General features: G+C 39.3%; 1 protein-coding gene across 1 annotated transcript; it reads left to right on the top strand.

The window, feature by feature from the left end:
* The first annotated feature begins 676 nt into the window (after window positions 1-676).
* Window positions 677-3,104, top strand: gall (galanin-like). The gene is made up of 6 exons (XM_035800842.2): window positions 677-734; window positions 1,656-1,736; window positions 1,990-2,044; window positions 2,502-2,597; window positions 2,747-2,812; window positions 2,957-3,104. The coding sequence occupies exons 2-6, from the start codon at window positions 1,656-1,658 to the stop codon at window positions 3,010-3,012; spliced, it is 354 nt and encodes a 117-aa protein (XP_035656735.1). The 5' UTR covers window positions 677-734; the 3' UTR covers window positions 3,013-3,104.
* Window positions 3,105-13,630: the final 10,526 nt, after the last annotated feature.

Below are 13,630 nucleotides of genomic sequence, written 5' to 3'. Positions count from 1 at the left end.
AAATACGACCGTGAAGCTTACAAGGGCTATAGTACCCCTAACAAAGACAACTTCCCACAATGACAAAAGGGAAAAGGCTGCCTAAGTATGATTCCCAATCAGAGACAACGATAGACAGCTGTCCCTGATTGAGAACCATACCCGGCCAAAACATACACAAAAACATAGAAAACAGAACATAGAATGCCCACCCAAATCACACCCTGACCAAACCAAATAGAGACATAAAAAGGCTTTCTATCGTCAGGACGTGACACAAATAGAGGCTAAATAAAATGTGTTATATGTATTTTGATGTCAAAAATGAACGATTATTGATGATGGCCTCATCTTACTGACTAACTTTAATTTGGATATAGTTTACCAAATTGATGTAGCCATGATCATTTTATTGAGTGAATTTGCGTGTGACCTAAAAGTGAGATAGATCTCTGTGAAATATTATTTGAGTACATTTTGCCTCATCACTTTGCGCATGTCCTCTCATTATCGGTTTCAGTAACAGCAGCACCAATTACAATGAATCATGTTAATTATGGAAAAAAGGCATTACTCAGGGGGACATTGGACGAACACGCATCGATCACACACTCAAAAATGAAGTGAGACCGACGCTCTCATGGGAAGTGTTGACACACCTTATTGATCATCACCATATAAGTCTAGTAGAGAGCACTGTCGGTTGTATTTGTCGTTTCGTCTGAGAACTGATCAAATTAATTTCAACAAAAAAGGTATGCTATTTTGGATGCACATTTGTTTATACATGTGTTGATTATCTGAGGATTGCTTTTAGTCATTTCCAGGGTCATTCTGCAGTTTTGTACTTTGTCTTCAATTGTCATGCATTCATCTGTGGTCCAATGTCTTTGTCACTATGAGTAGTGTTACAACATTTGACTAAGCACATTTGTTTACTCTCTGATATAATTGGATGGATTTTTATGTAAGGCGATATGAATGTTTCATCTCTGTGCATTTAGGACAAATGGAACATTTTGTTTTGTATTTTGTAGGTATGAGCAATATCCAACTGCAATTCTTGGTTGCTACTCTCAAACACAAATCTGGACGAAGTTGACACAATTACACATATCATTTATCATGCTGAAATGATTCCAGGGTTAATATAAATGTGATGTCAGCTGTCTTTATCCTCTGTCTGTTGGATTCAGTTTGTTGATTATGTCCATGTCTGTGAATTATTGACGGATATCTCAACAGTTTACACACTTGTTATGTGCTAAGATGTTTAGGTTGCTGATATCCAATACCATATGAATAATACACATTTTGTCATTGAAAATGGTTGTTTTGTTAAACACTTAAGGTCACATTCGAAGCATTCAAAGTATATTTGGCAGGTTGAGCTAACAATTCGCAAACAGAATGAACCTGCATATCCTGATGTATGTTCCCAAGTGACTTTATTTATTAGAACAATGATTTTTTCCCACAATGCAATTTTTCACCAGGGAGCATATACCTGTGTGCAGGATTATTGTATTAAAACTAATCTCGGAAACTCAGAGGTAAAATCTTGCATAATGTGGTCAGATGTTATGTTGTCTGCGCATATTTAAACTAATTAAGATATGGTCACATTGAGACCTGCTTAACAAACACAGAATATGTGATGTGTTTTCTATCAACAGATGCAAAGACGTAATACCATTCTGTGTGCATTTCTTGTCCTCTTTGGACAACTGTCTGAATCCAGTGGAATTTCATTAATGGTAAGAGCAAATCTATGGAGTTATTGCTAAAGTTCAATTATATTTTGCCACCCACATTTGTTTCAAATAAAAATATATATTCATCATGATCATGAGTGAAAACTTTAATTTCACAATTTAAAATCATTTAAAGTAGATTACGGATGTTGCTTGTTTGCTTAAAGATATTTCATTAATTTAAAGATTTTAACTCCAATCAACATCCAGAATGTTGTTGACATTCCATCATTGTGTTAATTCATTTTTGTATTAGGGTTCAGAAAAGAGAGGTTGGACACTGAATAGTGCAGGATACCTCCTTGGGCCATGTGAGTTACCCTCATCTGTACTCCAAGTACATCTTAGAACATAATACACTGACCAACAGCATCGTTTTCATATTAAGCATTAGCACAGGTGAAACCTTTTACCCACCTATGCTAATGCTTAATACGAAAACTGTGCTGTAGATCAGTGATGGCCAACAATAGTGGGGTGGGATAATGGTAGATCAATTAATATGTTGATAGGCTTTGTGGGTGTTGTATGTGAGTGATGTATGTCCGTGTATGTTGAAGAGGATGTGTGTATGTCCTTTTGTCTTGTTATCTTGTGACTGAATAAAGAAACAATATATATTCATAAAGGGATGGCTAAACCTTCTCCTGTGGAGCTAATGGTTGTGCAGGATATTTCTAGGAGAAGGTTCAAACAGGTCCATGGAAACGGGGCAGAGGAAAACCAGTTTGAACCGGTCAGACCATGTCTGTCTTTCTCCTTACTCAGATGCACAACGAACGCTGACTGTGAGACATAGACCCCTACTGGGCAAAAGGAGTGTTTGGGAAGATGATGTGAAACCATTCCTAAACAGTGAATACAGTGAGTCTCCCACGTTTCCAAGTGTTTGTAAACTTACAGCTTACAATATTTCCTATTAGATTAACTTAATAATATTACCACATCGACAAACATGGGCTACTATTTGATGTTACTGTTGTGATTTTTTACATTGACATTGCATGTTCTAGAGTCTGTCATCGATGACGCCTACGTTCAAGCTTTTCTGGACTTCATTACTTACTTACGTCTGAAAGGTGACCTCTCTCCTTGTTGAATAATTGGGTGTTGTACATTCAAAGAGTGTCTATGGCTTGAATGTGTGTTTTAAATTGGGTAACTTCTCTGTTGAATTTTTTCATAAATAATCAGTAATGTCAATGTCAACTTTTCTCCTGTAGAGATTGGAGAGATGGAGGATTTGAGCACCCATTATCTTGCAGAAACGAAGTCATAATAAGAAATCAGTACTCCTCTCCTATTGTCAAAACATAATTTTCCACCTCCACCTGTTCCTATGGTACTCAACTGCTTTTTCAATGGTATGACAAAACAATGTAAATAAACTTACTTTCTATTATGCATTTTTATTTATATAATTTTTCTCTATGTTCTTGTCTTTTTAAGGACTCTTAGAAGACTAGGCCTAGGTTGGCAAAAAAATATCCTGACAGCTGACAGCATTTTAGCAACATAAAATCTTAACAAAATGTGTTCATATACCCCCACATTTTCATAAATTCTTAGAATATTTGGGAATTATGTATACTAAGGCATTTGTGAAAATTCTATAGCAATATAGAAAGTGGGAAAGCGGCTGTTTGTTTGGACAATTAATAGACACTGCAGCACATAAAACAGAATAAAAAATGATGTCTTGTCCAGGACCAGAGTCGTCGCAACCCATTGCACCATAGCCAACCAGAGCCGCAGGAGGCCTTAATGAAAACAAGCCATTTGCCACACAGGCCTACCATCATTCACTTTGAACTGGACTGTGTGTTTACAGGCAGTTGCAACAGCATGACTTTATATCATTAGAACACTTTTGCCAAAAGCCACAAAATACACCTGAATGGATTTCTGCAAATATGTCAATACCATGGGATTCCTCTTACATTTTGGAACTTTACAGTCCTATCGATCAAACAACCATGACAGGGTAGTCTCTCTGTCCCTCAGTTATGTTGGGGTAGGTTCCTTGTTCCTTGTCAATCATTGGCTTATTGGTGAAATCAGCAATCAGACAATATCTTCTTTAAGTAAATCAATCAAACCGTTATTAATGCAATTAATGTATGTTTCAGAGTAAGTTCTGCAAAATAAAAAAGTTAAAAGTTGCTTTGATATGGTCAACCCCTAGTGATGTAACTGCCTACGTCAATACCTTCTACCCATGAGACCAAGCCCATGCATATACAAACTTGCAGGAGGAAACAGTAGTCCAGTGTTTTCTAAGGGCTCAGCAGTAATTTTCCATTCCCATGTGGCTTACAGTGGTATGTCTGACTTGTTTCTTATCTATTTACTCCCCTGCAGGGGTCTGTGTCTATGTATGTCTTTTAGCCTTGAGGTACTTTTTCACAGACACCCTGTTTTGACGGCGATAACCCACACATCTGCTCAGACCGTTTCTATAAGAGGCAAAGACTAGAACTGTGGAACAGTATTAAAACTGATAATGCATATATTGCTAATCTATGGTCCAGGACCCTATACATGCAGTGGGGGAGGGTATTTTAGCCCTTCCCTTCTATTAATACAACATAAACATAATCAATTATTATAATACATCAATCATTTGGTGCAGCTCCTATCATGACCCCAAGGTGACCCCCATCAACATCAACAACAACAAGATCAACAACTAATGCCAGGCAGAGCAAGATGAGATAAAATCTAATGAAGGAACATTAGACAAACCCTCTCAAACATTTTCAGCTAGTTGGCCATCAAAATTGCACTGATAAATTATGGGGAATATTAGCCTACTCGTCCATCTGATCTTGCCTGCAACCAAACACCCAAGCTAACTGGATAAAATAGTCTATCTTGCTAGCTAGCTACTTCTAGACACAAATGGGAGAACACCTCAGTCTGACCATTTAACTTGCCCTAGAAGAGCTGGTTAGCTAGGCTGTTTACATGTTACCTAGAATGTTTGTGACTAACTATAACTGTTTATTTTGACATATATTTACTGACACCGGTCATATTCAGTGGGTGTTGCGCATTCATAAATGAATCAGTTATTCTACCATCAGGCACACTCAGACAAGAGTGCTCTGAAATCATAGAAAATAGCCAGAGTGAATTTGCGAACGCTAGAGTTATGCTAACTCAATAACAGTTGTTCAAGTTCTTGCTAGCCAACCAAGTGACACCTGCATCTCTAGCTGTGTATAGCCACTGAAAAACATGACATCCTCGAAGCAGCTAGTTCGCTAATATTAGGCTCTGTGTTTTTAGCTTGCTACATAAATGGATACGCTAGCCTATTAGCACCTGTACTGACTTCGCCTTCCGGATGGTAGCGGGGTGAACAGGCAGTGGCTCAGGAAGGTTGTTGTCATTGATGAACTTTTTGGCCTTCCTGTGTCATCGGGTGCTGTAGGTGTCCTGGAGGGCAGGTAGTTTGCCACCGGTGATGCGTTGTGCAAACCGCACCACCCTCTGGAGAGCTTTGCGGTTGTGTGCGGTGCAGTTGCCGTACCAGGCGGTGCTGCAGCCCGAGAGCATCCTGTCGGGCTGCGTCCAGAAGGCGAGGTCAGTACAGGTGCATTAATGCTGGGACGAGAGACTGAATAACAGCTTCTATCTCAAAGCCATCAGACTGTTAAACAGCCATCACGAATAACGAATACAAAGAGGATTCTGCCTTCATACAGACTTGAAATCATTGGCCACTTTAAAACCTGTTTGGGTGCATGAACCGCTAGCGGGAAACCTATGACAACATCCGGTGAAATTGCAGAGCGTGAAATTCAAAATACAAAAATCGTAATATTTAACATTCATGAAAATACAAGTGTCATACATCATTTAAAAGCTTAACTTCTTGTTGTCAGATTTCAAAAATACTTTATGGTGAAAGCATACCATGCGATTATCTGAGGACACAGGCGTCACAAAATCAGAAATAGCGATTAAATAAATCACTTACCCTTGAAGATATTCCTCTGTTTGCAATCCCAAGGGTCCCAGCTACACAATGAATGGTCGTTTTGTTTGATAAAGTCCTTCTTAATATCCAAAAAAGTCAGTTGCCGCCAATGATCTCAGTAATCCACTCGTTCAACATGCATACAAACAAATCTAAAAAGTTACCGGTAAAGTTTGTCCAAACGAGTCAAACAATGTTTTTTTTAAAATCCTAAGGTACTCTAATATCTAAATGATCAAATTTAAGATGGAGAACATCATTCACGCGCCAACAAGACTACTTTTCTAATGAGCGCACCTTGGAAAAACTACAACTACCTTCAAATTTTTTCAAAAAAACAAGCCTGAAACCCTTTCGAAAGACTGTTGACATCTAGTGGAATCCATAGGAACTGCAATCTAGGTATTTTTATTACCCATAGGCTAGCATTGAAATGGCCTGTGACCTCAAAAAAAAAAATCTGGATGGATTTTCCACAGGTTTTTGCCTGCCATATCAGTTCAGTTATACTCACAGACATTATTTTAACAGTTTTAGAAACTGAGTGTATTCTATCCAATGCTACCAATTATATGCATATCCTAGCTTCAGAGCCTGAGTAACAGGCACGTCAGTCATCTGAATTTCCGAACAATAACCAGTGTGCTAATGAAGTTAATAAATGGATCACTAGTCACTTTAATAATGCCACTTTAATAATGTTTATATATCTTGCATTACTCATCCCATATGTACACTACAGATCAAAGTTTTAGGATACTTACTCATTCAAGGGTTTTTCTTTATTTGTACTATTTTCTACATTGTAGAATAAAATTGAAGACATCAACATATGAAATAACACATATGGAATCATGTAGGACAGCGTTGCAAACTCTTGGCATTCTCTCAACCAGCTTGATGAGGTAGTCACCTGGAATGCATTTCAAGTAAGAGGTGTGCCTTCTTAAAAGTTAATTTGTGGAATGTATTTCCTTCTTCATGTGTTTGAGCCAATCAGTTGTGTTGTGACAAGGAAGGGGGTATACTGAAGATAGCCCTATTTGGTAAAAGACCTAGAATAGCTCAAATAAGCCAAGAGAGAGGACAGTCCATCATTACTTTAAGACATGAAGGAAGGTCAGTCAATACGGAACATTTCAAGAACTTTTACAGTTTCTTCAAGTGCAGTCGCAAAAACCATTAAGAGCTATAATGAAACTGTCTCTCATGAGGACCGCCACAGGAATGGAAGACCCAGAGTTACCAGCCTCAGAAATTGCAGCCCAAATAAATGCTTTACAGAGTAACAGACACATCTCAATATTAGGTGTTCAGAGGAGACTATGTGAATCAGGCCTTCATGGTTGAATTTCTGCAAAGAAACCACTACTAAAGGACACCAACAATAAGAAGAGACTTGCTTGGTTCAAGAAACATGAGCAATTGACATTAGACCGGTGGAAATTTGTCCTTTAGTCTGGAGTCGAAATTGGAGATTTCGTGTGTCATCAAGGCAAATGATGGCTATTGGAAGAATCTCAATTATAAAGTATATTTTGAAGTTTAACAATATTTTGGTTGCTACATGATTCCATATGTGTTATTCCATAGTTGTGATGTCTTCAATATTATTCTACAAGGTAGAAAATAGTACAAATAAAGAAAAACCCTGGAATTAGTAGGTGTCCAGACTGGTACTGTATATATATAATTCCACAATGGCGTGGCAGTCAGGCAGACTGCATTTTCCTTTGTATATATTTAGTATATATTTGTAATATTTTTAACCTCAATTTCAGCATACTCTCCTGCAACCCGCCTCACCAACGTGGTATGGATCTATCATCCCCTAGTGAATCTAACACGCAAATGTAAACTCCGATTTTTTCTATATAAATATGAACTTTATCAAAAAAAACATGCATGTATTGTGTAACATGAAGTCCTATGAGTGTCATCTGATGAAGATAATTCAAGGTTAGTGATTGATTTTATCTTTATTTGTGGTTTTTGTGAATGCTATATTTTGCTGGAAAATGGCTGTGCTTATTATGGTTTGGTGGAGACCTAACATAATGTAGTGCTTTCTCTGAAAAGCCTATTTGAAGTTGGACACTTTGGTGGGATTAACAAGGAGAATAGCTTCAAAATGATATAAGACAAATGTATGTTTTAAAAATTGTAATTATGAGATTTCTGTGGTTTGAATTTGGCGCCCTCTATTTTCACTGGTAGTTGTCATATCGATCCCGATATCGGGATTGCAGCCATAACAAGTTAAGTAGGAAAGACATTCCACAAATGAACTTTTAACAAAGCACGCCTGTTAACTGAAATTCCCAGGTGACTACCTCATGAAGCTAGTTGAGAGAATGACAAGTGTGCAAAGCTGTCATCAAGGCAAAGGGTGGCTACTTTGAAGAATCTCACATTTTAAATATATTTTGATTTGTTTAACACTTTTTCGATTACTACATGATTCCATATGTGTCATTTCATGGTTTTGATGTCTTCACTATTATTCTACAACGTAGAAAATAGTACAAATAAAGAAAAACCCTTGAATGAGTAGGTGTGTCCAAACTTTTGACTGATACTGTACATACACTGCGTATACAAAACATTAGGAACACCTGCTCTTTCCATGACATAGACTGACCAGGTGAATCCAGGTGAAAGCTATGATCCCTTGTTGATGTCACTTGTTCAGAGGAAGAGGAGACAGATAAAAGAAGTACTTTCAAGCCTTGTCACATCGATTGAGTTTGGGTGAATGGGCAAGACAACATTTTTAGGTGCCTTTGAATGGGGTGTGTTAAAAGGTGCCAGGCGCACCAGTTTGAGTGTGTCAAGAACTGCAACGCTGCTGGGTTTTTAAAGCTCAACATTTTCCCGTGTGTATCAAGAATGGTCCACCACCCAAAGGACATCTAGACAACTTCATTGCCAATGGTCAAAAATGGGTCATTGATGAAAGAGGACAAAGTAGCCTGACACGAATTGTGCAGAGCAGCAGACGGGCTACAGTTAGTCAACTGACAGTCCAGTACAACATCGGTGCCCAAAGACCCATAAAATAATTCTCAACTCGTCGTATGTTGACACGAATGTGGTATGGCACTTCTTTCAGCAAAAAAAAACAAGAAACTGTGGTTGCAGTTGTCTAAGTAAGAAAAACACTGGACACTGGAGAATGAGAAAAACATGTCTTGTCTGATGAATCATAGTTTCTGCTGTTTCACAGTGATGAGAGGACTAAGGTATGAAGAAAATCACATGATGTGTACATGCATCCATCATGCCACGTGTCAACATTGCATTGGGCTCCTTGATATAAGTGGAGCCACGTTTGAATGCCACAGGATATTTGAACATCATTTCCAATCAGGTGCCTCCCTTCATGGCAGCAGTGTATCAATCTGCAAATGTATATTTTTCAGCGGGATAATGCTCCCCCATGCCACAAAGCTAGGATTGTCCAGGAATAGTTCCATAAACAGTGAAATCAACTTACTGCGTTTTGTTATTATGTTATGTTTTTTTTCTTACGAATAAGCGTGTCATCACATCCACCATTTGCACAAAATACTAGGCTATATAGGCTACTTGCGAGCTTGCAATGTAATAGTTCAACTACTAGAAACTCACTGTAAAACCCAATGTGCTATCATTACTCAACACATTTGAGAAAAACAGAAATACAGCCAGTATGATGCGTTTTGAATTATATGATGCAAAATGTATCATTACTTACTTACTTTATTGTCCCCATGGGGAAATTTGGTAGCAGTTTTATTAGACGGTGCAATAAAATATTTTTTAAAAGAAAGACTAACCTGCTGGCCTTACTGAGTCGATAGGAACATTAGCCCGAGCTATTCAGGAGGGATATCACACCTGGCACAAATGACTGTCTAGTCTGTCTGTTTTTCCTGCTGAGGGATGCCCTATACCTGCGCCCAGAGGGGAGTAATTCAAAGTCCAGGTACAGGGGGTGGCTTGGGTCTTAAATTATTTTGTGAGCCTTACGGAGGGCCCTGAACCTTAAAGATCTCTTCCAGGCCTGTCTGTTTGACTCCAAGTACCTTGCTTGCTGTGGTAATAATCCTTCTCAGCATGTTTCTCTGGCTGACAGTGGCATTGCCAAACCAACAAACAATACAAAAAGTTAAAATACTCTCAATGAAAGATTTGTAAAACAGAGTCAGTATAGTACAGTCTACATTAAAAGATCCCAGCTCTTTGAGAAAGTAAAGTCTCTGTTGGCTCTTTTTGTAGATCAGGTCTGTACATTTACTCCACTGAAGCTTATTGTCCAAGAGGACACCCAGGTATTTGTATTCCTCTACAATCTCTATATTCTGACCTCTGATAGATGTTGCAGAGGTAGGTGTTGTACGCTTCCTGAAGTCAAGGCAGTGTCATCAGCGAACTTAACGAGGTGTCTGTCAGGATGGGAACTAGTACAACTATTAGTGTACAAGATGTACTGGAGTGGGGACAAAACAGATCCCTGAGGGGAGCCTGTGTTGGTATTGTGTATGTCCGACACGTGGGGACCTATTTTGACTCGCTGTGACCGTTGGCTCAGGAAGTCCAACAGCCACAAAACCAGTCCCCCATCTAAGGCGAATTCCCGAATTAGTCTCTGTGCCAGAATGTAGGGCTGGATTGTGAGCGAAGACTGAAGCCGGCCGGCTCTACTTCTCTGTCCGGGACTCTGTCATCCAGCCAAGTCTCAGTAAATGCCAGCAAACAGGCCTCACAATACTTGTGTAGGAAGCGCAGATTCGCTGAAAGCTCATCCACTTTCCCCCCTCAGTGACCTGGCATTACTCAGCAAGGTGTTGGGTAAGGGAAGTTTGTTCTTAAATGTCTTTGTCTGATTCCCCCACGTTTTCCACGTGTGTTTGTGTTTGTAATCCCATCACAGACAATCAGGGATTAGATGGATCATTGGGATATCCATGGCGTTTGTGTTTGGGTTTGTAATCCCCTCACAGACAATCGGGGATTAGATGGTCCATTGGGATATCCATGGCGTTTGTGTTTGGGTTTGTAATCCCCTCACAGACAATCGGGGATTAGATGGTCCATTGGGATATCCATGGCGTTTGTGTTTGAGTTTGTAATCCCCTCACAGACAATCAGGGATTAGATGGTCCATTGGGATATCCATGGCGTTTGTGTTTGGGTTTGTAATCCCCTCACAGACAATCAGGGATTAGATGGATCATTGGGATATCCATGGCGTTTGTGTTTGGGTTTGTAATCCCCTCACAGACAATCAGGGATTAGATGGTCCATTGGGATATCCATGGCGTTTGTGTTTGAGTTTGTAATCCCCTCACAGACAATCAGGGATTAGATGGTCCATTGGGATATCCATGGCGTTTGTGTTTGAGTTTGTAATCCCCTCACAGACAATCAGGGATTAGATGGTCCATTGGGATATCCATGGCGTTTGTGTTTGAGTTTGTAATCCCCTCACAGACAATCAGGGATTAGATGGTCCATTGGGATATCCATGGCGTTTGTGTTTGAGTTTGTAATCCCATCACAGACAATCAGGGATTAGATGGTCCATTGGGATATCCATGGCGTTTGTGTTTGGGTTGCATTGTAGTAGGAACTCCCTGCTGTATTGGATTCTGCTGCCAGCAGCGTTTTCATCATTTCGTCAGTTTGTAGCGGGTATGTACATCATCAACAAGATCAGTCCAACACCCCACCACTGTGAATCCATGGTTGGCAGATTGTTTGTAAACTAAGTGTACAAAATAAAAACATAAAAGAATGCCACAACACGCCAAACGTCACACACACTGTAGGATGCAACAGATCCGCCCCCCCATCATACCTGCTGTATTTTGAAAGTTATACAACTTGACTGCTGACATGTAAAACATTTTTGCACTATATAACAATGGACTAAATACCAAAAATGTAGTTTTGGGGTGAAATTTTCCTATATCAGAGTACAATTACTGATTACTCAAACTGATAGAGTCACTGTGACACTGTAGGGGTTCCAGATTTGAGTTGTATCCGCTTCAACATTGAGTAACGCCCCCCACTAAACCATGCCTCCAATATCATTTCTCAGTGAGCCTTGACTTTGAGTTCCCACCCACGACTGTATTTGTTAAGTGACATAAACATGGTTGTTGAATGTGTCCATTTTCGGTCCTGTGGCATTCACCAAGTGAGTTCCTATGTCACGCCTGCCCCTGCTCCCCCTCCACTACATATACACGCACCTGTCATCATTACGCGCAGTAGCTCTCATTGGACTCCTTCACGTGGTTGATTGCCCCTGTCTGTTCCTCGGTGGTGTTCCCTGTGTCCGCATGAATTGTTATGTGTTCCCGTCCAGACACTGTTCCTGTTCTGTTTCATGTCCGTCAGTTATTAATCCTTCACTTCCTGTACCTGCTTCTCATCTCCTGTGTTGGTCTTTTCATCCTATGCAAATGTTATCATTATAATTATAACTCTTTATGACAATACATTTCATTTACTGTATCATAAGGCCTTTTTGGGGGGCCTAGCTTTACCCTAATACAGTGGCCTGAAACTCAAGGTTTGCAGGCCACATTAGGCCTGCAAGTAGGGTATTTTATATATACAGTATATATATTTTAAATCCTAGTTATAAATATATTTTTAAAATCCTGGTTGAAGGATTTCCAGGAATCTTCCAAAAAAAGGATTTCTGGAAAATGTGAAAGAATTTGGCAAACCTACCTGCAAGGGACATTATGCTGGCTTGCAAAGTGATGTGTTATTCATATTGGAATCCCACTAGAGTTAGGCTATCCAACAACCAAACATGTTATTCACCCGCAACCTGCATTCATAATGATTGCCAGGGTTAGGAACAGTGTGCCGGGACTTACCTAATCCATTCAAACTGAAACAACCATTTGTGACTTGTTTCAGGAGACTAGGCATATGTTGCACATCACTACTTCACAGGAAAGGTGTTTGAAAGTAAACATGTATTTATCATTGTGCAGAAATGCCTTCTAGAACATTTTAACTTTCACGTGCCTTAATAAAAACCTTGAATGTCAGTGGTAAATACGAATAAAATTGTTAGTTGGTTTAGCCATGGAAAAAGTCCGGAACCTTCCTGCTAGTCATGATTGGCTGAGATAATGGATGGGCTGGGAATGCCGAGAGAAGATTTCGGATTGGTCTGCCATGTAGCACGCTTCTGTCTATAACATGAGCTGCTCAGTATGTGTAGGTAATCCTTTCTGACACTGCTTTTTTGAAAGATATCACGAAGAACTGCAACAAAGAAGTTGACAGAGTTTCGAAATCAACGGAACTCCCAGTGGAAGCAGAGTATGATAGCTACTGAACGGAGAAAATTCTGGTGTTTGATTGCAAATATTATGCGTCGGGACTCAAAAAGAGAATAGCTGCCTCCGGATTACATCTTTAAAAATCAGTCGTTTCCAGCTACAATAGCCATTTACAACATTAACAATGTCTACACTGTGCTTCTGATCAATTTGATGTTATTTTAATGGACAAAAAATGTGCTTTTCTTTCAGAAACAAGGACATTTCTAAGTGACCCCAACTTTTGAATGGTAGTGTGTGTTTCTAATTTTGTCAGAAAGTCATTTTCCTTGCAAGTTAAAGTGCACTGGCTGGCTCGTTACGTATAAGATCTGTGTAGTAATATCATTTGTATCTCACAAAGTGATACTCATTGTTAGTTATAGCCTAATGTTAACTAGCTAGCTAACATTGAACCTAGTTAGTGACATTTAGTTACCTGCAGATTAATGCATGGTTGCAACATTATGTGTTGGGATTATGGTTCATTGTTTAGATAACTAGCTACATGTCTAAACAAAAGACTCCACTATGCAAGTAACCATTTCACTGTACCATGTACACCTTTTGTATCCTGT

This window comes from Oncorhynchus keta, chromosome 24 (assembly GCF_023373465.1).
Source record: "Oncorhynchus keta strain PuntledgeMale-10-30-2019 chromosome 24, Oket_V2, whole genome shotgun sequence".
Lineage (NCBI taxonomy): Eukaryota > Metazoa > Chordata > Actinopteri > Salmoniformes > Salmonidae > Oncorhynchus > Oncorhynchus keta.
Note: the sequence above shows the minus strand (reverse complement) of the source record. Positions and strands in the feature narration are given on the sequence as shown.

Bases quoted from the DNA above. Each gene is read 5' to 3' on its own strand.
- gall (XM_035800842.2), top strand. From the start codon at position 1,656: ATGCAAAGACGTAATACCATTCTGTGTGCATTTCTTGTCCTCTTTGGA. The intron at 1,737-1,989 runs GTAAGAGCAAAT...TTTTTGTATTAG, and splicing joins CCAGTGGAATTTCATTAATG to GGTTCAGAAAAGAGAGGTTG. The intron at 2,813-2,956 runs GTGACCTCTCTC...TTTCTCCTGTAG, and splicing joins TACTTACTTACGTCTGAAAG to AGATTGGAGAGATGGAGGAT.